Source organism: Melopsittacus undulatus, chromosome 1 (assembly GCF_012275295.1).
Source record: "Melopsittacus undulatus isolate bMelUnd1 chromosome 1, bMelUnd1.mat.Z, whole genome shotgun sequence".
Taxonomy (NCBI): domain Eukaryota; kingdom Metazoa; phylum Chordata; class Aves; order Psittaciformes; family Psittaculidae; genus Melopsittacus; species Melopsittacus undulatus.
The window spans coordinates 62,766,956-62,790,837 of NC_047527.1; the positions used below are offsets into that span (position 1 = coordinate 62,766,956).

The following is a 23,882-nucleotide window of genomic DNA, read 5'->3' on the forward strand; positions in this document are numbered from 1 at the left end:
TTGTCAAAGCTCTTGGTGAAGTTTATTGTAGTTTGGGGAATAAATCTGATGAAATGTGGTAATACATAGAGTGAGATCTAATGAGTTCATCTAATTAGGTATGGGATTCCCATGAGCTAGAGATTTTTTCTATTTCTAAAAGTAGAGTGAGACACAAATTGCTTTTGTCTAGCCAGAAAACTAGAACTATATACCACAGACAGGCTTTCTTAAAGAAATTTAATTTCTTAAATTTATTAAATTCCCAGTGGAATTTATTTATTTAAATTTGCAATTGTAAATTTTCATTTCAGGTAAGTACTGCTGAGTATCTGGGCAGTTGACTGGAAAGAACAGGGTTACGTAAAGAATCAATGTAATATGAAATAGCAGAACACTGATTTTAGCAAATGTGATACATATTAACAGAAAAAAGTAACAACAGACAGTCATTCACCAGTTGAACTTACTTCCCACAAAATCTGAGAAGAATTTGCCAGAAGGACTACGTAGAGTGCTTCAGACATTTTACACACACAAATGCAGACTGTAGAAAGAGCAACTCTGACTCACAAGTAGCCAAAGGCATCCTGAGTGATTATCATCTCCTTCAGAGAAAGAAATACATATAAAAGTCAAGGAAGAGTCCTTAGCAAATTTAGGAAGGCCAACATGTCCACAACAGTTATTCTAACAGAGCCCCCAAGGCTGAATTATTTGCCCTTGTCACAGGACTTCTAGCCAAAGTTGCCTACTGCCTTCTTTCACAAATCCTCACCCAGATTAGGGAAAACCATAGAAACTAGAAAGAAAAACCTAACAAAACTTGAAAGCAAATGAGGCCATAATCCCTTTTTTGGGGATCATCTGTTTGAAGTACTTTCAGATGGAGAAAACCACTGATACCCCCTTTTTTTTTTTATTTTGCATATAACAGTGAACTATGCTTCTACTATTGAAATTATCTGTGGATTTTTAGTTCTTCCTTACAAGAGCATCAGCTATACCACTGCAGTCCATTCTGCCCCAGTGCAATCATATTCCTGCTATTAAAACATGTAGCAAAGAAATAGCTCATAATCCACATTTACCAGTAAATTCTGGGTGTTCTGTAACATTCATGATATGTAAAGCAGCTGTAAAACTAGCAGATTCACTAAGAAAAGTAAGTGTTGGCCACTTTGAATCACCTGTCATGTAGGTCAGCTGGAATACACCAGGAAGCCTGTCTTTAAAAGTCATTTCAGTTTATACTTCATTTTACAAAGGGTATGACAATATTTCTTAAAATTTAATTAAGTCATCACTGGGTTGCCCAGGGAGGTTGTGAATGCTCCATCCCTGGCAGTGTTCAAGGCCAGGTTGAATGAAGCCTTGGGTGATATGGTTTAGTGTGAGGTGTCCCTGCCCATGGCAGGGGGGTTGGAACTAGATGATCATAAGGTCTTTTCCAACCCTAACTATTCTATGATTCTGATTCTGTAGAATCACAGACTTGTAAGCTGAAAGGCACCTCCAGAGGTCACTGTGTCCAACTTCTAGCACAATGTAGGTCAATTTACAGCAGGTCGCTAAGACACTTTGTAGAGTTTTGAATATCTCCAAGAGGATGGAAGATATTTAGTCACTCTGGGAACATTTCTGTGTTTGACCACTCTCATTCATTTCCTTATGCAGACTGTTACAAATTCCCATGTTGCAAATTTTGACCATTGTCTCTTTTCTTTCACTTGATCATCCTTTGCTGGACTTATTCCAGTATGTCAGTGATGGTTATCTAGCGTGGAAAAAAAGAAACGTAACAGACATTGTCATGATTCTGGATATTTCACCAGGATGTATCATTTACTAAATGATATTGGACTTCATCATCAACATACAATTTTCCTTCCAAACTTCACATAAAGTTGTTAATATTTTTATCTTAATGTGTCCATCTGCAAATGAGATTTCCTGACACTACCTGAATGAATATTTGTATCTGACTTCTTCAACTTGTAACAACTTGTCACCTTGATTGAGTAATAGAAAATGAGTCTGGATAGAGCCTTGAGGGATCATCCATTTATATTTCTGAAGGAAAAATAATTCTTAACTAAATAATTTGCTATAAATGTTTGTGACTCCCCATATTATTTTTCATTGACAGATAGCCTGCAGTTTCCCAGACAATCGGTTCCAAAGTTTCATTTTCCTTATGGTCACTAAGTTTTCTCTAAAAGTTAACTTGAATATCCCTTGCTGTAGTCAAGTAAATTATTTCTTTTCCTTTCCTTTAATTTCAAATCATCCTGTCTTCCTTTTTGCAGGTATTTTTTGCATGTCAAATACTTTTATCATAACCCATCCTACATATTTGCTCTTCCTACTAGGGCAGATTTTGGTTTACTTCTTCCTAATGCATCATGTTTTCTAGTCAATTGATAACTGTAATTTTGTTTCTAAATTCTCATCAGCAAGCTTCATCTTCAAATGTGGAATATGACTTTTGGGCACAGTACTGAAGTGCCAACTGCAATGAACATATCTTTTCAAATGTCCTAAAAGGAACATTTCTATTTTTATTGCCCATTATAATTGTAGATATGTCACTGGACAGCTTGGGGCTACATTCCAATCTCAGATATTTTTCTGCAAAGCTTTATGCACCTGACCTGTTTCTCCACTGAATGAATAAGAGTTGTTACTCTGCTTTATATGTGCAGTTGGTTATTTCCATTTGTATAATATTTTGTGCTTTCCTTTATTTCATTGTGCCATACCTGAATCATTTTTTGAATTTCTGTCGTAATTTTGAACTCCAGCTGTGGTCTAGTTCAGCAGCTTGGTATCATCTGCAAACTTAATCAATAACTTGTTTCTTGTTGAAAATTGTAACTGTACTCAATGTATTGTTCCAATTTGTTAGCCTAGGAAATGTGTAGGAGGGAGGGAAACAAGGGAGGAGGTGGGGGAAAAGTGTGTTATTTTTGTCTTTGTTTCTTACTATTCAAATATATTCTAATTGTTCATAAATTAAATTAATTTTGCTCAAGTCAGGTCTGTTTTGCTTGTGATGGCAATTGGTAAGTGATGTTGCTGTCTTTATATTGACCTATAAGCTTTCTTTTCATCTTCTTGTCTCCCTTTGTCCTGTTGAGCAGGGGGAGTGAGTGGGTCACTGTGCATCTGGAAGCTGGCCAAGCTCAATGCACAACAAGGAGTGTAAAAAAGGAGTCTATGCCCTTGGTTTCAACAACATTTCTGATCAGTCAGAGGGAGCAGATATTCTCCAAATATAAGAATATCTTTATTGTCTCCTTTCATGTCTATCTTCACCACTTAGATTTTTGAGCAGCTGGCAGTAGTGGAGACTAGAATTTAAAACCTTTACCCTGTTAGCTAGGAATTGCACCAACAGTTGAAGAGGAAACATTACAGAACATTTGCATATGTTTTCAAATCTACTGTAACTAAGACGGAATTTTATATTTGGCAAAAGTGCTAACATTAATTGGATATGTCTGTATGGCTCTGCAAATATACAGCTGTGCCTGTAGGGAAAGGGAAGATATTCCAGCCCCTACCTGCCTAAGTCCAAAGTTGGTTAGATACACCTCTAGGATGCACATGGATATTGGACTAAATCCTTTTGTTCCAAGCCAAGTTGTCATGAAACCACCCACAGAGCAGAAAGTTATTAAGTACAGGATAGACTCATATAAACCAAATAGTATCTGAATAATTTCAGTATGTTTTTTCATATTACCAAGAGATTGGCCCTTTAAGTCATGAATCTATCAAGATACTTAGAGTCCTTGTGTGAGAGGAAAATACAGGGTAGTCTGAAGATGTGTGGTTTGCTGTTTGTGCATCTGGCAAATTATAAATTTAAGAAAACAATAGAAGATACAGCCCTGTATGACTTGTAAAAGTGAAGTTTACCACCAAAAGGAACACTTGGCAGATATGAACATACAACACTGAAAAACATCTTCAGGATGCGTGACCAGCAGAGCGAAGGAGGTGACCCTGCCCCTCTACTCTGCTCTCATGAGACCTCACCTGGAGTGTTGTGTGCAGTTCTGGTGTCCTCAACATAAAAAGGACATGGAACTGTTGGAACAAGTCCAGAGGAGAGCCACGAGGATGATCAGGGGACTGGAGCCCCTCCTGTATGAAGACAGGCTGAGAAAGTTGGGGCTGTTCAGCCTGGAGAAGAGAAGGCTGCATGGAAACCTCATAGCAGCCTTCCAGTATCTGAAGAGGGTCCTATAGCGATGCTGGGGATGGACATCCTCTTTAGGGACTCTAGTGACAGGACAAAGGGTAACAGCTTAAAACTTAAACAGGGGAGATTTAGGTTGGGTATAAGGAAGAAATTCTTTACTGTATGTGTGGTGAGGCACTGGAATGGGTTGCCCAGGGAGGTTGTGAATGCTCCATCCCTGGCAGTGTTCAAGACCAGGTTAGATGAAGTCTTCGGTAACATGGTTTAGTGTGAGAGTTGAAGCTAGATGATCTTAAGGTGCTTTCCAGCCCTAACTGTTCTATGATTCTATGCAATAGCAACAGAACTGTAAATCTAGTTGAAAAGATGAACAACTATGAAATTCATAATATTTAAAAGTTAAATAACATATTAATTTAATTTAAAAATTTAGTTTTCAGCCCTCTCTTGACTTTAAAGTGTTTAATCTTTGTGGTACCAATTATGTTTATGCATTATTTCAAGGTTCACTATGACTTTGGGCTTAGAAATATTCTGTCTGTTTTAAGAACACTTGGAGCAGTGAAAAGGTCTAATCCCAAAGAGCCAGAGAAGACTGTAGTGATGAGAGTTCTGCGGGACATGAACCTCTCCAAACTGGTACTGTAACACTGGTGATTTTCCCAAAAGAGTACTTTATTTGCATTTTAAAATGTAGTTATTATGCACTTTGAAAAGCTCTTTAGCAGTTGGATACATTATTTTTCAGTTATTAATATGGTCTGTCAGTGAGTGGAGAAACAGATGCACTTACAGTATAAGCACTATTTGTCTTTTAAAGAGAGGAAAGCACATCAGAAGCCTTAGCTGAAAAGAATCATTGGAAATACCATCAGATCCCAGGGGACCTAACCTGGCCCTCTAATTGGCTCTTGTTTTTTTCTTCTTTATGCCCTAAGGAGAGAAAGGAAAAATACATTGTATCAAGTTTTAATAATGTTATTAAAGATCCTTCTCAATCCAGAATTTTAATTTATACATTTCTTGGGAGTCTGTTGCCTTTTCAGAATATCATAAAAATTGCAATGAGTGCAGTAACTGGAAGCAGCTAACGCCCACTTGTATAGTCTAATCTCTTTTGTTATTACTATTCAAAGTATTCATCTTCCTTTTTATTGCTGCAATTGAAAGGTTATAGCACATCTAGACTCTGTGTATTTACCTTGGGAGCCAGTTTTGTGGTGAAACCAATTACTCTGTTTCTGATGTTAACCTATTCAGCACATCGGTACATATGTTCACACCTATAGGCATGCTTCAGTGATTTATGGAAGGAAAAAAATCATAAAAAATACAGGGCAAAATATGATTTGAATAAATCTTGCTGGCTTACATACCAAATGAAGAAATGTGTGTGTATATATATTGAAGAAAACTCCTATGTTAATATTTTTGTAGGATTGAAGTATTTAATTTAGAAATTACTACTTGTGATTGCACTGTAAGAAATTCACTTAATAAAACTGATTCATAATTATAATATGTGCTTTGGAAAAGGGTTAGGTTTTCTACTGCAATATTTTAAGTGGCGTATTCTCGAAGATTGTTTACAACTGTAATAATTATTTCAGTGGATAAATAATGTATTTCCCCCTACTTTATCCTTGACAGGTAGATGAAGATGAACCCTTATTTATGAGTCTTATTAATGACTTATTCCCTGGAATTATTCTGGATAAAGCTGGGTATCCTGAACTACAGTTAGCCATCCAGAAACAGACAGAGAAAGCTGGACTTATTCATCATCCACCATGGATACTTAAACTCATTCAGCTGTATGAAACTCAACGAGTCCGACATGGTTAGCATGCTAGATGAGGGTTTGAGACTGCATACAAGCAATAGTTTTTTATATTATCTCCTACAGAATGCAGAACATTTTCACAAAAAAAAAATAAATGTAGAACAGATGTCTTTTTTAAGGCCTAGGTGGATATTTTGCCAGGAAACTGTTATGGCTTTTTTTTGTGTGTGTGTGCACATATAGTAAGATTTTAGCTTTATTGTATTGCATTGCATTTTTATAGGAAATATGAGTGTGGCCTTCAGTGATTGAAATTTCTATGGAACAAGTTAAAACATAGAATATACATTAAAATTCAGAAACAGTCAATTTTGTGCAGTGTCCAGAAAACAATAGTTGCCCTCAGACATAGTTCAGTCGTGAAGCTCATGTTTAAATTTACTGTGAGATTATGATGTTGAGAAGATTACAAAAAATAATCTCTCAAACCTTTACTTTGGTAGATCCTACCAAGCATGCAGTATAATTCCAAGTGTTGTTCTTTGAATTAAATTCTGACCATTTACACTGAGGAGAAATAAGTCAAACTCTTGCTGGACCATGGGTGGGTTGAACAAAACAGCTTGTAGAGGTCCCTTCCAACCTCAACCATTCTATGATTCTAGGAAAATACATTTTTACAGTGCTCAAAAGGCTAATGAGTAAACTTTATCCTGTCCTAGGAAGGGTGCCAAAGACAGTAGTAAGCACAGATTTACATTTCATAGCTGGGTGGAAAAAACACCCACTACTTTGAAATGTTTCTTACCCCCTAACCTCTAACAACTAAGGATTTTTTTTCAGTATATGAAGGAGAACATGTAAAGTAAATGTAACTAGAGGAGAAAAGATTTATGAACATGACATCCTTTTTATTCTCCCTTTTTGTGTCATAGTAAGAGAACAGTAAGCTTAAACTAATGGATCAAATAAAAGGAAATACTCATTTGCCTTGCACAGTCTGAGGCCTTAAAGCCTCAAATGCTTAGTTCATTTTGATAAACCAAAGAACTGATTAATGATGTGCTGACTTAATTTACATCCAAATTGCTGGGTTCAGTGTTCCATATCAATTCATAACACCTATATTTGTATAGAAACAATGAAAGTTTTAATGATTCAGTCATGATTTAATGTTCCTTTTGTTAGAAGAAGCCATTTGGTCTGTAGAACACCACAGACCCCTGTTCTCCCCAAATTTTTGGGATTCGCTATAGCATTCTGCTTAGGTGTCTCTTCTCTCCACACATCGCTCCTGTTCCCAGGGGTTATGTAGCTCCAATGGTCTAACACTTGGATGCTCAGGGCCTTTCTATGACACAAGTTATTGCATGGAGGGAAAAATATTCTGTTTTCCTGACTTGCATTTGTCCTACTCATGGACCATTGGATTTATGGAGAGGCTACCACGGGATTTCAAGTAATCAGGAAAAGTCTGCATGACTTCTCTTGGTTGAAATACAGGCAATATGTGCAAATGAAGTGCTCATGCACACAGACACACACATATGCATGGATATTCAGTGCATGGATCCTGAAATCTCTTTTGCATAGCAGTTTTTGTCTAACTGCTGTTGAAATCAACAATCCCTTACAATGAGGAGCTTGAATTAGATCTCCCCAGACATAACATATTGCATGATTAAGTGACTGTCTGGGTGCTCAAATGTTTTTGGGAACAGTCAACTCCCTTTAGTTTCAGAGAAAATGTCAAGCAGTCTGCATCATTCTGGATTAGGTTTGTAACTTGTATTTGTGATTGTTTGTTACATACTTTTGTTTAAAAGGTTTTTAAAGCCAAATAACTATTATGCTGTCCAGTCCACTTTATGGTTAATATGAGTTACCTAGCTCCCTTAGATGACTTTGGAAGTTTGTTGAATGTTCCATCTTCTTTTGGACAGACTCTTGGCCTCTTGAGTAGGTAATTTAGAAAATATAGCTAAAAAGGATCAACTGTAGGCTCAAATTATTGTTGAAGTCATGGCTTCTTTTCCTTAGGCCGTATGTGTGTACAATGATGAAATTAAAAGTGTGGTTGCTATTAACTGTTTTTTTTTTTAAAGAAAGATGTATTAAAATGTCAGCATGGATGGATGCAAGTAAATATTTTTGTTATTTTTTTTCAGAAAGATACACTCATTTTTTTTTTATATCATTGGGAACTACTCATTATCATTAAATATATTTAGAAATTACTGGTTTTGTTTGGCACTAGTCATGTCAATGTCACTGCATTCAAACATAAAAAGGCAGTTGTATTTTCCCATTAGAAAAAGGAAGAGAACTGCCTGAGGGAGGATACAAAGCCACATAAGCTTGACTATCATAATAGAGCAGATGTCATAGAGGTCTTTTAGTAATATTTTTAAACTCCATTCCAGTCAACATTAAGTGGAGTGAGAAGCATTTGTTTTTTTTTTGTATTGGCTTTTGATAAAAATAATATAAAGATCATTGATGCAATGAACCGTTAAATGGTAGCATGCCATTTTGACATTTAATTTTAAACTATGTTCATATTGTTTTAAGGAATGATGACTCTAGGTCCAACTGGTGCAGGAAAGACAAAATGCATTAATATTTTGATGAAAGCAATGACAGATTGTGGTGCACCTCATAAAGAGATGAGAATGAATCCAAAGGCAATCACAGCTTCCCAGATGTTTGGTACCCTTGATGTTGCTACAAATGATTGGACAGATGGTATTTTCTCTACATTATGGAGAAAAACTTTAAAAGCAAAGAAGGTAATGGATAATGTATCATGATAGTTAATAAGGACATTTAATACTGTTTCCATAAGTTCTCATTACCTGTCATCTATGTGAAAGATCCTCCATTGTAAAAATCAAATGGGAAAATAATTGTTAGTTGTAGTTTGTGTTTGACTAGCTCAATATACGCAAGAGTCAGAATTACATGTATGTGCCAGAGATCACAAGGCTTCCCAAGCACTTCAGGTTCCAGAATTGGAAAATATTTTAAGGGCTTTGATCTGTTCTGTAAGCAGGTAGTCCTACCATTTGAACACAAAAGCAAGAAATGCTTATGTTTTGACATAAGGAGAGAAAAGTTGATTTTATCCTGTCTGGTTTTATGTCATTGACATTGTATGTCACTATATCTCTATTTAATTATATCAGAATATAAACATTATATCAGAAAGTAAGAGGCTTTGGTAAGAAATCCGTATAGGCATTTCCCAGTTCTCTTTTCAAACCAACAGATGATGTTTCATAGAATCACAATAACATTCAAATCTCCTGAAGTTTCATTCTGGGCTCACTAGGAAAATGGGAAGCCTTACATAAAATACCTAGGTAACATCCCACAGGGAGTAAATGTTTGTTTGTGACTGTATTTAATGGGATATATTTTCTTCCACCCTGATTCTGGGCTGGTTAAATTACTTGTGTAAAAGAAAAGGACAGATTTAAACTTAGAACAGTGCAAATTAATTGTTGTCACTATTCCTTAATATCCTTTCTGGTGTGGCACAGGATAACAAAGGAAGGATTAAAATCACTGAGCAAATTATAAAAATTGAGCTAATCAGCATAAAATTATGACTCATTAGTTATATCCATCAGTGTGTTCCATGAGATTAAGTAAATGTGCATTTTTGGTCACTTAATGGTACGTATGCAAAGTTGCATGTGTGTGTGTCTCCTTATTTTAGGGTGAGCATATCTGGATAGTTTTGGATGGACCTGTTGATGCAATATGGATTGAAAATCTGAACTCTGTTCTGGATGATAATAAGACCCTTACTTTGGCCAATGGAGATCGAATTCCAATGTCCCCCAATTGCAAAATTGTTTTTGAACCTCACAACATTGACAATGCCTCTCCTGCAACAGTTTCTCGTAATGGGATGGTCTTCATGAGTTCTTCGGTCTTAGATTGGAAGCCTATTTTAAGGTCATGGCTGCAAACACTACCAATTACATACTCTGACATCCTGTGGAATTGCTTTAATGCTGTATTTCAGGTACTTAATTCAGCCACTTCAGACAAAAAGAGAAGTTGCATTTCTTATTCTTTATCTAATGAAGCATTCTTTCTTCCTAAGTGCTTTTTCAATTATTTACTTGTCTTTGTTTGTACAATAAAATAAGGATGAAGGATTAAGAAAAACAAAAAACAAAAAAAGGAGAAAGGGAGAGAAAATTATCTTTAACATTAATGAATGGGTGAAAAGATAACAGATTTGGATTCTTTATTTTGTCTGCATAGGTTAGTTGGCAATGAATTGTTAAATCTATGATTATTTTATAATGTATGTTGGCAAAATACAGGTATTCTCTTTGCTTGTAATTGTTACTGCAATTTTAATTCTTTTAAGATACTTTAAGGGAGTGGATAAACTTCCTTGTTTGTTTTAAATGTAAAGAAGTAAATTCAGAAATAATTTAAGCTAGATTCACTCTGGTGAAATCTTAGGTACTTCAGCTGAATTTGGTCCATTAATTATTTTAAAAATATTTTAATTTAGGGGAGTTCTGTGCTCTGTGATATTCTGAAGCTCAGTGGAGGTGAGCGTAGGTGACTATAATCGTCTCTTCTGATTTCATAATCCATGATTCTGTTTCAAGGGAGATTTTTGAGATGGCATCTCTTTGGTATATTCTCTGACTAAACTGTGTTCAATCAATATGTCCAAAGGAAGAATTCCAAATATTTTTTCCCCTCCATTTAGCTTGAGCACACTGAATAATTAAGGAAGTTTCATTATTATGGGTGGTTGTACTCAATAGCGGGTCTAAAAGCATAATCTCAGTAGTATATTTCTTTCAATTCCACTGAAATTCTCATTTTTTAATTTGGAATTTTAAAAAGAAAGTTATTGCTTTGCAGTCTTTCAGCATTATCTTCTGATCTCACCAACATCTGTGGAACAAATGCAACTTCCTTATATAATTTACTTTCCCACTCTTTCACTCCTAACAGTTAACTTGTAGAATTAGTGTTGAATTTGCAGGGGTTTCTCTTGTAATATTTTTCATTGCTGTTGGATTTTAAAAATGAAGTTTTTATTGAACTTTGAGTGATATTTCAGAAAGTTTATTTATAGATCATGCTAAAAGCAATGATGAATATAATTTTGGAATGACTTGAATGTTAACAAGTGTCTTTTTACAGATATGTTTCATTTCAGTCCCATTTACTTTAAAAGCAATGTTTAACAAGCTATTCATTTTGTTCTACTTCCAAAACATAATGATATGACATAGTATTTACTGCAGCAGCAAGAGAAACAATTCTGATAATGAATTCTGAAATGTGCTTCTAAAGTAATGTATATGTGGGTCAATTCACTGCTTTTTTGCCACAGTTCTATTTATATTTTATGCTACAACTTGCTCTGAAAACATAATAGCAACATTTAAAATACCCAAGCCTGAAGCAATCGCAATAAAGGCCAGAAAAATATGTATTTTATTAGACTGAGAGATGAAAATGCAGTGAAATATGAAGTTAGTTCTGTACTGAAGGCTGCATTTGCAACTATCAAAATGTAAATGAAAGCTGTCACGCTGTCAGTTTTCTTTCACTTTTAATGTGCTATCTTTGCTTCTCAAATAATAGAAGCGATAATAGTGATTTTACAGATGAGGGTTACACTACTTGTGTATTCAGACAGCTCCTTTTACAGTTATTATTTTCCCATACATAAAAAAAGAGGATGAATTCTAAAAGAAAATTTGTGAAATAAGAGGAATCAACAGTAGTCAAACCCCAAATACAGAGCATGGTGAATTTGATGCTAGTATTAGGAAAAGTATGAATGTGAGCAGCTTACAAATACCTCATCTTTAGAAGAAAATAAAGATTAGCCTAAAGATGGAGCTATATTAAATAAGGACAATCAGTAAGTGTACCTATAGAGACCTTTTGAAATCCATCTAAATTCAACCAAAACAGATGTAAGGCAACTGCTATAGCAATTACAATCTGCTTACAGAAACACTCCTCATTTTTGCTAATCAAAAGTATTTGTCACTAAAAGTTTGCGTATTGGATAAAATCATTATTAATGAGGGTACAGCAAGTAGCAGTAATGTAGGGGGAAGCACCAGAAAATAATATTGTGAAACAGTGGAAAGAATATATTTATTCTTTCCATGTGTATTATAAATTTTAATGTAAGTCATTAGTCTTCACATGAAAGACAGGAGGTAGCCCCAAAAATGAGGATAAAAAAGAAAAAACCAAGCCACCACCCCACTGCCCAAAACAACCCCCCAAAACCAACCTTATTTTGAATTGAGACTATCTTTGAGTCCTTTCTATTTCCACAGGAGTGTTTAAAGACAGTGATTGAAGGGTTGCACTTTGCCTTTTCTTTCCCAGTTCTTTCTTCTCAGCAGCGTTTTGCAGTTAGGGGTAATTTCAAGTAAGCTCTCATCCCCATATGAAGTCTCCACTCTCCTTTTAGAAGCTCAACTGCCAATTTCTTGTCTGTGAATGATGCTGCCACCTGTAAGCAACAGAATTGCTTCGCTGATGGAAGTAATTATCTGAGAGTTTCAAAGAACAATATAATTGAAAAAATTACCTGAGTGGTGTTACTTAGTTTGCCTGCAAAGTGTGAAGCTCAAACCAGTGATGGATGTTATGTGGGCAACAAAAGTTTCAGCATGTTTATATATTGCTTAAAATAAACAAACAAACAAAAAAAAGAAAATCTAGTAAGTTTCAAATAACTTTTTTTTTTTTTTCATAAAATCCACTGGCTGGATCCCTTCTCAGCCTAACTCTGGAGACTTCAGGGAAGTCCTAAAACTAGAAGAGCATAAGTCAAATGTGACTTATTCCTCTCTCCAAATTAAATTACACCCTAATCTTATTTGGGTAAAGGCTGCTATTGACTTTGGAGCATAGAGCTGAATATATAATCCAAAGAGTTTCTTACCTTTAATATTTAAATGCCGATGTTCAAATTAATATTACAAATATTAATAAATTTGCATTTAATTGATCCTGTGCATGTCTAAACCTTTTGAGTATGCTACCAATTTCTTGTCCTAAAGAGCATTCTACAGTCCAGTGAGTTCCATAGTGACTATACACTGTGCAAAAGAGTCTTTTCTCATATGACCTTTTACCATCTGACTTCATTTTGTGGTCTCCTTGTATGGGATAGCAAATTCCCAATCCAAATTCTTTAAAACTTATCATAGAAGGGTTTGGATAGGAAGGAACCTTAAAAATCATCCAGTTCCAACCCCTGCCATGGGCAGGGACACCTCCCACTAGATGAGGTTGCTCAAAAACCCATCCAACCTGAACTTGAACACTTCGAGGGATGGGGCACCCACAACTTTTCTGGGCAATCTGTGACAGTGTCTCCCCACCCTCATAATGAAGAACTTTCCCCTCATATTTAATCTATAGCTACCCTCTTGATGCTAAATTCAAGAATAGCGAAGTGCAGATTGGGAATGTGTATTTGTCATGGCCCAACTAATTTCTTCAGAATCCCAGTCCAAATAAAATACCCTAAGAAATAGTTCGTGCTAATTGGTATCTTGATTTTGCATCCTTCTTCAGCTATGTATTATTTTAAAAATAGTAGTAAGAAAATAATTACAGTAATAATATTTACCATAATAATAAAATATTACCATATATGGACCTGATTTTTTTTTAAATAAATGCAAAGAACAAGAATTATACAAACCTCTCTGGAATCCTAAGTACCATGAAACTCATTCTGGTGAAAATTAGGTTCTTGAAATACAGACTGCTTTGACTCATGAAATATCTTTATGCTGTGTCAAATCAATTATTGAACAATTTGTAGTGCCCTGTGAGACATCTGGTCCATTTTACAGATGAAGAAACTGAATCTCAGAGAGATTTAAGTCCAAAATTTAAAGTTTTTTAGACTTGAATCCCCCAGACTGCTTGTAGTGCCTCACTTCTACCCATTCCTTGTGGTACCCACAACCCTCTCAGTCACTTGAGCACCCTGTGCACTACTGGGGGCAAACAAGGCATTTTAGAGGTAAAGCCACAAAAAAACTCCACACAAAAATGAAATCACTTTTGCTAGGCAACAAGAAATAGCAGTAAAAGGAATGTTTTCTAAGCCTCCTTTCTCTTATGTATGCTCATATTCAGACTGTTTTATTTCTCAGATTACGTAGCCATGAACCCTAATCTAGATTGAGATGCTAACATGAGTATTTTCTCATAATGTATATCTTTGTTGCATAAATTACCCACTACTCTAATATGGTGGAACTCAGGAGGATGGGTTATTGTTAACAAAATTTCATGCTCTAAGTCTGAATATTTATAATTCCCAAAATGGGGGGAAATTTTGTTTGGAATAAATTTTAGAATATATTTGAAATTAAGAAATTGGCCTCATCTAAGAATAAATCATCCCATTGAAAGTGGTAAAAAGATACATTGCATTGTGGTGGTTTTTTTTTTTCTTCTTTTCCAGGATGTGATAGATTTTGTTTTCTCTGCTGTGACACCAAAAATGCCAATTTTAGAATGTATGTACATCAAACAAGCTATTGATCTCCTACAGGTAGATATGACATTCAATATTTCTCTCTCTCATGCTGTTACTTGTTTTGGGAGGTTGTTCTAGGAAGGCAGTAGCTACATATTGCATCTGCTTTGCAGGGTTTATTGTCTGACCGAGATGAGAAGCAGCTCAGCGAGGAACATATTGCTCGCTTGTTCATTTTTGCTGTAATGTGGTCAGCTGGAGGTCTTCTGGAACCGGATGACAGGCTGAAAATGGAGCTGTTCCTACGGAAGCACTCTGCAGTGAAAGAACTTCCTGCTGTGAATGGAGAAGAAACCATGTTTGAATTTGGTATTAATGCCTGTGGCGAGTGGGAGCACTGGGCAAAGAAGGTTCGTATGCTGCAACATGTTAAGCTTTCTTAATGCGTATAGAAGAAAGATGTATTTGGTAAGGGGCATATTATTTTATTATTTAATCCCATGCATAATTTGGTTAGGGAGATTAAGCCTACCAAATACTCAAGAGTTTATCTTTTGAGAGATTTGATTTTCTTTTTTTCCATAAGTATCTTTGGTGGGGCACAGGAGCATGCATTTGAAATAGCTTTGGAAGCGAAACAGAAGTTATCTTAGCTTTGTCTACCGTCTATAGCCTGTTTAAGAACTACCAGCAAGTAAAAATTTTCTTCACATAATGGAGAAGAGTGGAGTGAAAATATCCCATTAGTCTAACAAACTTTTAGAAAAGCTTGATCAGTTACTGACTGATTGATTATAAATGGGTGCTTGGCCTTCAGGAAGAAAATTTTTGCTAATGTGCATTTTATGGAGTACATTTGTTTTTGTGTTCTTGTGCAAAGTGATTGTGTGGGCAGGTAGAAATTCCCAACCTTTTTCTGTGTCTTTCTTATACAGGTCCCTGAATATATTTATCCTAAAGATTCAGTACCAGAATATACTTCTATTCTAGTTCCAAATGTAGACAGCGTCCGAACAGATTTTCTAATGCAGACTATCATGAGGCAAGGAAAAGCTGTTCTGCTAATTGGGGAACAGGGAACAGCAAAAACAGTTATGATTAAGGTAGGTGTAATGGAAAAACATGTAATATCGCGATCATTGACATTGGCACAAATGTTAAATTGAAGTGCAAGAGTCATTTGATTTTTCTTCAAATGACACACTAGCATTCTTACTGAGGTACTTTGCCACTAGTCACATGGCCTGCAAGCAAAACACCGTATCTAACTTCAGTATAAAGGGTTTTTTTGCACTTTGATAACCATGGCCACAAGGTCATGTTATGAATGTTCTTTTATATGCTTTCTTTTCTTTTGAGAAGTCAAACTGGAGGTTTTGATAAGAAAACATTGATCCTTCTCCATGCTTTGTCAGTGGTGCCATGTATGAGCTGATCTTTTCACGACCTTCTTGCAAAGATATTCTTCTCAAGCCAAACTGAAGAGAAATTAAGAACTTCCTTCTTTACGTAGGCTGATTTTTAGAGGGTAAATTTAGTGTTTATTATCTCTTCTTTTAATATCCTCACTGAAAATGACATATTGTTCTTTCTATAGAAGAAAGTAATAACAGGATTGCTATTAAATTGACAAATACATGTTTTCCATGTTCTAAAATGGTGCAGGTTAATCATATGACACTTGAAAAATTAGTAACTTACTACAGAAGAGCCAATAAGTGAAAGACTGGACAAACCTAGGTGTTGTACCGAAACTGGCATCCCTTATTTGATAAAATGCAAGTGTAATGGTCTTCAGCATAGTGTCTGTGATTTCCAGGAGATTCTTTGGTCATGAGAGGTAGCTAAATAAAATTGATCTATTGTTGGGATGGTGAATTTGCTATACAGGTATTTGTACTTCCACTGGATTTGTAGGGGTCTGGAAACTGAAAATAACTGAAAAACACTGGCTTAAATTGACCTTTGTCTTTCTTAAAATCTGGAGCCATTTTGAGTCCTCTGGCCATGTTCTTTCTAAGCCCTGACATCAAGTGAGTTGTACCAATGCCAGCAGCCATTAATACTACTTTTTCAGTGTAGCTGTTGATGCCAATATGCATGCCGGTGTAATGTCAACTTCTGTTCTTGGCACCAGCTGGAGAACTATTTTAGTGGAGTGAAGAGGCGGGGTCTGGGTGGTGGTCTTGATATTCTGCATACTGGATTTTGGCCAGATACTGGCAACCTGCAGCCTTCAGCTGCCATTCCTGTCCCTAAAAATAATTGAAGATGATTCTTAGGAGCTGCTTACCCCATGTCAATTCTATAGAGCAGAGTATGTTCTTTACACAAGGGAGTGTAATGCCAGCAAACCTTTGACCTCATTTAAGGTTAGGATTGAAAGTTAGCTGCCTTCACAACTGTTCCCCTTCTGCTTTTACCTTCTATAGAATTTTATTTTACTACAGTTGTAGAAAAGAAATTTCCAGATATAAGAAGCTGGTTTGATGAAAAAGTAAAAGTCTTTTAATACAGAATACCCCTGGTTGTAATCTGAATTAATCTGAAGTAATATTCTGCATTGAGTCAGGCATCAGTATATGTCAAAATAAAAAACTTATAATGGAGTGATAAGACCTTTACTCTGTACTATTAATTCATGAATTGCAAAGAATTTATATTCTAATGTGAAACTGTTATGGTAGAGTTGAAATTCCTCTGACAGTTTAAATAACAAAAATAATCTTGTTAAATAACCTCTTGATTTTCAAAGATTGTTCTCACTTATGTACTGTAGAATATTATTGTTACCATGTAAAGATTCTGAAAAATCATAATGAATAAAACACGAATGTGTTTTCTGAATGGTTGCATATTCATAGTTGTGGCAGGTTGACCTTGGCCAGCTGCAGGACCTCCACCCAGCCGCTGTCAACCCATCAGCTGTCAAGAGTACTCACCAAGTACAGGACTGCTGTGTGTACATCCCATGTGTAGACTGTCATTTATGTGATGTCTGAGAAAAAGCGTGTTTCTGAAGGGCACCTTTTCTTAAACTGAGATCATTGTATCAACAAAATTAAGTTTAACAGTGTTGATAAAAGTATTTTGAGGGGGCTTAGCTTTATCTTCCTTTCTTTTGCCACACAGAGTATATGTCTCACTGGAGTGGTTCTAGATTACTTAATCAGCAATTATGCAGGTTTATTTTTATGAGGTACTAAAATAGGAACATTTCTAGTCAACCTTGTTATAAAGATTTTAAATGATATTTATTTTTCCAGTCATTGTAGAAGAACCAAATCTTAATTTCTAGTACAATTTTTATGTCCTAGGACTCTTTCTAAACAAAACATTTCCCATGCTGTGTCTATACACCTTGGTGTGATTCCAGGGTTGCATCTTTTTCTTTCCGGTGCTATTATAAAACCTTGCTAAATACAAAAAGTAAAACTTTGTTTCTTTAGGTTATCCGCATCAGCTGTGGGAATTGTATGCATTCATAAAGCCCAAAGATTCCTTTTTTCATTAAGAGAGTATAACTGTCAGTAAATACGATGCAGCTGAGTTTAATTTTGCACTACCATTCCTGCACACTGCTTTTGTTATAAGATATGGCTGTAGAGTTAATGTGAAAAAGGGCTTGTTTTTTCATTTGTTCTTTGAAGACTGCTGCAATAGATCATCACTAACAGCTTGAATTTAGAAAAGCCCTGACAATTGCTAATGCAAAGTTCATTTGCATCTTGAGTTGTCACATCTACTTCCTGTAACACTTAGCAAAGTCTGTTAAAAGCTTGTAAATTTTAATACTTAGAAACTTTATGCAAAACATTAACTGAGAGTTTGGTTGAATTTCAGGTCAGAGATGGTATATTTAGCTTAAATAAGCAGCTTTTTGACATTTTGAAGTTAATAGCAGGACTGAGATCTTGTAGATGGCTATTTTTTTGCAGGGCAGCTGAGTATCTGTGTCTCCTTTTGGATTAATTAATCTGGAGTTACTGGTGCACTTAAATGAGTTTATCTTGCAGGATTACACAAGCAAGTATGATCCTGATGTTCACTTGACCAAATGCCTAAACTTTTCTTCTGCAACTCTGCCAAATATGTTCCAAAGGAGCATAGAAAGTTACATAGATAAAAGAATGGGCACCACGTACGGGCCTCCAGCAGGAAAGAAAATGACAGTCTTTATTGATGACATCAACATGCCTGTGATTAATGAATGGGGTGATCAGGTAAAAGGAAAATGTTAACATTTAGGAATTTGTGGTCTTACCGTTGCTGCTGATGGAAATACTGATCTGTAGGCTGCAAAAATAGGAAAAATTAGAGAAAAGGTATCATAATATGGACTAGAGCAAATATGTCTACTAAAACCAATTTCCCTAAGCCAGTTTATCCCGAGAGTAATAAACCATCAGTCCCAAAAGGTTAAGGTCAGCATCAAGCCACTTGGTACAATCATTATAGCTATTAGGCCTTTTAGTTTGGTTACATACAGATCTTGCAGAATTTCCAAACTAGCTGTACTAAGAAGCAGTCTGGGAAAGGAAACATGCAAATCCAAGAAGCAATCAGAGACTCCTTCTTCCATCTACTCTGGAGTTTAAAGTACAGTTGTTATTAGGTGAAATCTAACATCACAGTTGACATCCAAGGCTAGCGAGATGTCTTGAGGAATGAATATTTATAGTCCTATGCTCTGAAAATCTGACTTAAATTCAAAAAAATTACTGCTGAGAAAAAGTAATTTTCCTGTTCCCAGTATAGCTCTGTAATCCTGTTCTCTCACTGCCTCTGTACAAGTGACTATACTTTGTGCTAAACTAACCATTCTTTGTCACTAAGTGCCCGTGTCAATCTGAATATATAGTCTGGCTCAAAACTTTAAAGTGCTGAATTTTCTTAGATTGATATTATGGAAATTTAGTTGCCTGCCTGACCTTAGGCCTCCAAGTACTTAGCACATAAAGCTTGCAGGCAGCCAACCCACTGCATAAGAGTGCTTGGTACTATGTGGCATGTCTTTATAAATTGCTGAAATGCTCACCAAGATACCTGAAACTAAGAAAGATAAGAGATGTCTTTCCTTCTTCTGTCTAATTTATTATATTTGAAATTTCCTCTTTCACTTTTTGGGGTTTTTTTTATTTTTAAGTTGAAACCCTGAAACACTTAACTGCTCCATTTCTCCTTATTTTTGGCAATAACTAGATCACCAATGAGATTGTAAGACAGCTGATGGAACAGAAAGGTTTCTACAGTTTGGAGAAGCCAGGAGAATTCACAAATGTGGTTGACATCCAGTTTGTAGCTGCTATGATTCACCCTGGGGGAGGTCGGAACGATATCCCACAGCGCCTTAAACGCCAGTTCACCATCTACAACTGCACATTGCCTTCTAGTTCTTCCATTGACAAAATATTTCAAACAATGGCTGAAGGTTATTTCTGTGTACAACGAGGTTTCTCTGCTGAAGTATGTAAACTGGCTTCAGCTTTAGTTTCTACCACTCGAAAGGTTTGGCAAACAACAAAAGCAAAGGTAAAAATATATATGTTAACCCTTTGAAACAAAAGCAACAAGACCCAGGTCTTTGGTACTGTCATGTGTGCTCATACATTGTGAAGTGGTGGCCTGGATGCATAACTGCTGTCTGATGCCTCTGTTCTGAATTTGTTGCTATCAGCACCTAGCTGTCTAAAAACAATCATATGCAGTGCCTTCTACAGCTAATATAAGAATTACATGATATGACTATAATATAGTAAGGATAGCTGATAGGAAAATTTAGAGGTCTTCTGGTTGAGAAAATGTCAAAGGCATAAGCATAAATTAAAATTAGATAAGAATTTTCTGTAAAGGTGCTTGGGATTGTGAGAAACTTTAAAGAGCTGAATTAAAGAAGCCAAATTTGGTGTGGAGGGAACCAGTTCAAAACAAACAAGATCTGTTATTTTGCAAATTCTAAATATTTTCTTCTTCTGCTTCAAACAGAACAGATTGTACAAACATTTAACTGCAATTCCTAAGCAAATGTTGCATTGACATAGAAAGTAGAATCTATGTGTAAAATGAGGCTTGAAAAGTTAAGAGTAAAATTAAATCCAAATATCAAAATTTTTTTTCCCAAATCTGATATTCTAATAAAAAAAAAGTGGAGGGGAGTAGTAGAAAGATAGGGAGAGGCAGGAATTTGGTAAATTATACTTTCTAGTCCAGAAAATGTTGTTCAAAATTTTCCAAATAACTGTAGACAGAAACTTGGCTTGCATTGAGAAATAGAATTCTAATGAAACTATTAGTCAACATATTTATCATACATGGTGTTTATTACTGCTAATCAACTGCCTGTAGGGAAAATGTAGCTTTTGCTAAGTTTGTCAAATCCTCTTTTCTCATTTTTCTGCTCCTTTGCTTTTCCTCATCTGTTTTTCCTTTTCTTCATCACCCTTTCATCATATGTTCTTGGAAGGGACAAAAGAGAGTGACAGAAATCATCTGGAAGAAAGGGCAGGAGCAACACCCCAGGTTAAGCAACACTGACATTTTTACTGTGGCCTTCAATGCCATCATTAACTTACCCATCTTGGCTACCCTTCAGTGCATGTTTCTGGGACTTGTAAGATTCAAATAAATTCATGTGAAATCTATGTGAAGTTAAAAAGCTAGCCATTGCTACTGTCATTTCTTCATTTTCACTGCTACCTCTTAAACATGTATTTCTTAAGCATGTATTTCTGCTTTAATGCAATATTGATTTTGAAGCTTGTGAAAAATTCCATATTCATTTAATACTATATAGAAAATATTTTTATTTAATAGCTATTTGAATATATCTTATGACATTATTTTGTAGATGTTACCAACTCCAGCTAAATTTCATTACATCTTCAATTTACGAGACCTCAGTCGTATTTGGCAAGGAATGCTTACAGTTACTTCTGAAGTCTGCCAGAGCATCAGTGTTTTGGTAGCCTTGTTCCAGCATGAATGCAGACGTGTTATTGCAGACAGGTTCATCAGCCAAAGTGATAAAGACTGGTTTGAAGATATGATGAGAAAGGTAGGCAAATAGTGTTCCAGTATTTGCCACAGAAAGAGGCCAATGAAGTGTTTTGTTGTTAAAGCAACCCTTAATGTATTTTTATAGATTGCTTCTGCAGAACATGGTGAGAATCTATTTGAAGATAATTCTACAGAATTATACTTTGTGGATTTTTTACGTGATGTCCCAGAAGCTACTGGAGATGAACCTGATGATGCAGAGTTGAAGGCTCCTAAAATTTACGAGCCTATCCCATCCTTGGATTATTTGGCTGAAAGATTACAGATGTTCATGCAACAGTACAATGAAACCATCAGAGGATCAAAGATGGATTTAGTATTTTTCAAGGTATTAGTGTCTGTAATTATACTAATACAGAAAATGCATGGTCTCTTGCACTTCCTGATACATGGATCTTGTATGTTTCTATCAAATTATTTTGGAGATAGCTCAGAATGGCTATCTCTATATCCAGGCCTTACAAGTAAAGTCTATAAAGCCATGCTTCTGTCTTCTGGCTGCCTTCACTACCACAAATTATTCCATCTCTTTTCAGTTCCCCATCTTTTCTTTCTCCCACTTTGCATAATGCAAAACACAACTTATTTTTTTCTACAGTGCACATTGTGAATGTCATCTTGCATCTCTGAGTTACCTCTTTCTCAAAGGTCTGTTGATGCATGATGCTTTCTTCAGGTTTAGATTGGGTGGTTTGGTAGATTTTTAGAGCATTTCAGATTAATACTTGCTCTAAGGTAAATACAGCAGTTAAATAAGAAATATCTATAGTGTATTTGTATTTTACTTTTGGCAGCCTGTTTAGAGAGTCTGTAAATATCTTAGCTAAAAGGTTGGTGAAGGGTATTAATCCACATCCTTTCTACTCTTCCTCCTGTCCCCTTAAGGGACATGTCCTCAAAGACTACATATTACATTTCTTCAAATGAGCTTTCTACAAGAGCATTTCTTTTGGGCTATCCCAGCTCCCCACTGAAGTCAGAAAAAAATCTTGTTGATTTTGATGAGTACACGATGCAAATCTTTGGCATAGTCTCCAGAGAAGTCAACTAGCTGCTGAGACACAGATGCTTGGTGATGTGCTTCTGGTTGAATACACATTATATTATTTTTACATCTTTTAATCTCTTTTTCTCTCAATACACAGGATGCAATCATCCATTTAATTAAAATATCACGGATTATTCGTACTCCCCAAGGAAATGCATTGTTGGTGGGTGTGGGTGGATCTGGAAAACAGAGTCTGACCAGATTAGCATCATACATAGCTGGATATGAGAGCTTTCAGATTACTTTAACAAGGTAACAAAATACAGTGTATATAGACATTTGCTTCTTAATTTGCCATAGAAATTAATGTCTCACAATCAACTTCAATGCAAACCTGACAAATACTTTATCCCTCATAGTAAACTACATTTTTGATCAAAGGCATCTGTGCAAATATAGTCTATAGATGACAGATCCTGGGTCTTTGTTTTGCTGCCTTTATGCTACTAACAAGAAATCTGTCTTTCCTTCAGCATTTTGAGTTTGCAATGCACATATGTGATATCCCACTAAAATACCATGTTGCCCTAAATGTAGCATGAAATAATCTGCTGCTATATTCTTTGTAGTGGGCAAATGCTGATGGCCAGGGCAAATAGTAACTTTTTCTATAGATGTTTATGTGCCCAGATTCTATTATTGATTACCACTGCTATCAGTGACAATAGTTCATAATGCTGGAATTTAGCGATTTGTAGAAATTTACAGTGACTGTAATTAATGCCTTCTATCTGTTTCTTTTTTGATATAGCGTTTACAGGAGTAAGCCCCGAGAGCTGGCAGTGTGTCTTTCATTCTGCAAAGTACTCAATACACTGAGAAATCTTCCTTAGAGAGATATATCAGGTCTTTGAACAACGTTATGAGGTTTCTGATGAAAGGAAAGGGAAAGAAAGACATATCACTGCCCCTTCCTGTATCCCAGAGGCAGAAAGAAGAAACAATGGGAACAAAAAAGGAGGGAAAGAAAGTGTAGAGTCACACAATAGAGTCCCTAGACTTGCAAGATTCGAAATGCATTAATAAGGCAAATAAATATTTCAGTCACTTAAGAAAGGTTCTTTTGAAGAAGCTAACTGGAAGCAAGCTAAAAGCAGGTAGCTGGAAGTGTATATTTGCAAAGTGGATAGTAACCTTTTGTAACTTGCCACAGGAGGCTGTGGAGGAAGACAATATCAGCGGGTTCATAGATGGAACTGAGGACTAGACGGACATACCTTCTAACATTGCTTATAAAATTGCAATGTATATAGAGGGGAGAAGAAAGAAATGAGCAGTGAAGAGTGGAAAA

The 23,882-nt window shown here is 35.8% G+C and overlaps 1 protein-coding gene across 1 annotated transcript in view; it reads left to right on the forward strand.

Moving 5' to 3' along the window:
- Positions 1 to 23,882, forward strand: part of LOC101875294 (dynein heavy chain 5, axonemal-like) — a 158,839-nt gene that overhangs the window by 65,273 nt on the left and 69,684 nt on the right. Inside the window, exons 44-55 of the mRNA XM_034061888.1 lie at positions 4,694 to 4,828; positions 5,840 to 6,029; positions 8,544 to 8,761; positions 9,694 to 10,005; positions 14,473 to 14,562; positions 14,661 to 14,897; positions 15,423 to 15,590; positions 18,504 to 18,710; positions 19,690 to 20,019; positions 21,335 to 21,541; positions 21,629 to 21,871; positions 22,689 to 22,843. Of these exons, the coding sequence (XP_033917779.1) occupies positions 4,694 to 4,828; positions 5,840 to 6,029; positions 8,544 to 8,761; positions 9,694 to 10,005; positions 14,473 to 14,562; positions 14,661 to 14,897; positions 15,423 to 15,590; positions 18,504 to 18,710; positions 19,690 to 20,019; positions 21,335 to 21,541; positions 21,629 to 21,871; positions 22,689 to 22,843 (2,492 nt within the window). The remainder of the gene's footprint in view (positions 1 to 4,693; positions 4,829 to 5,839; positions 6,030 to 8,543; positions 8,762 to 9,693; positions 10,006 to 14,472; positions 14,563 to 14,660; positions 14,898 to 15,422; positions 15,591 to 18,503; positions 18,711 to 19,689; positions 20,020 to 21,334; positions 21,542 to 21,628; positions 21,872 to 22,688; positions 22,844 to 23,882) is intronic.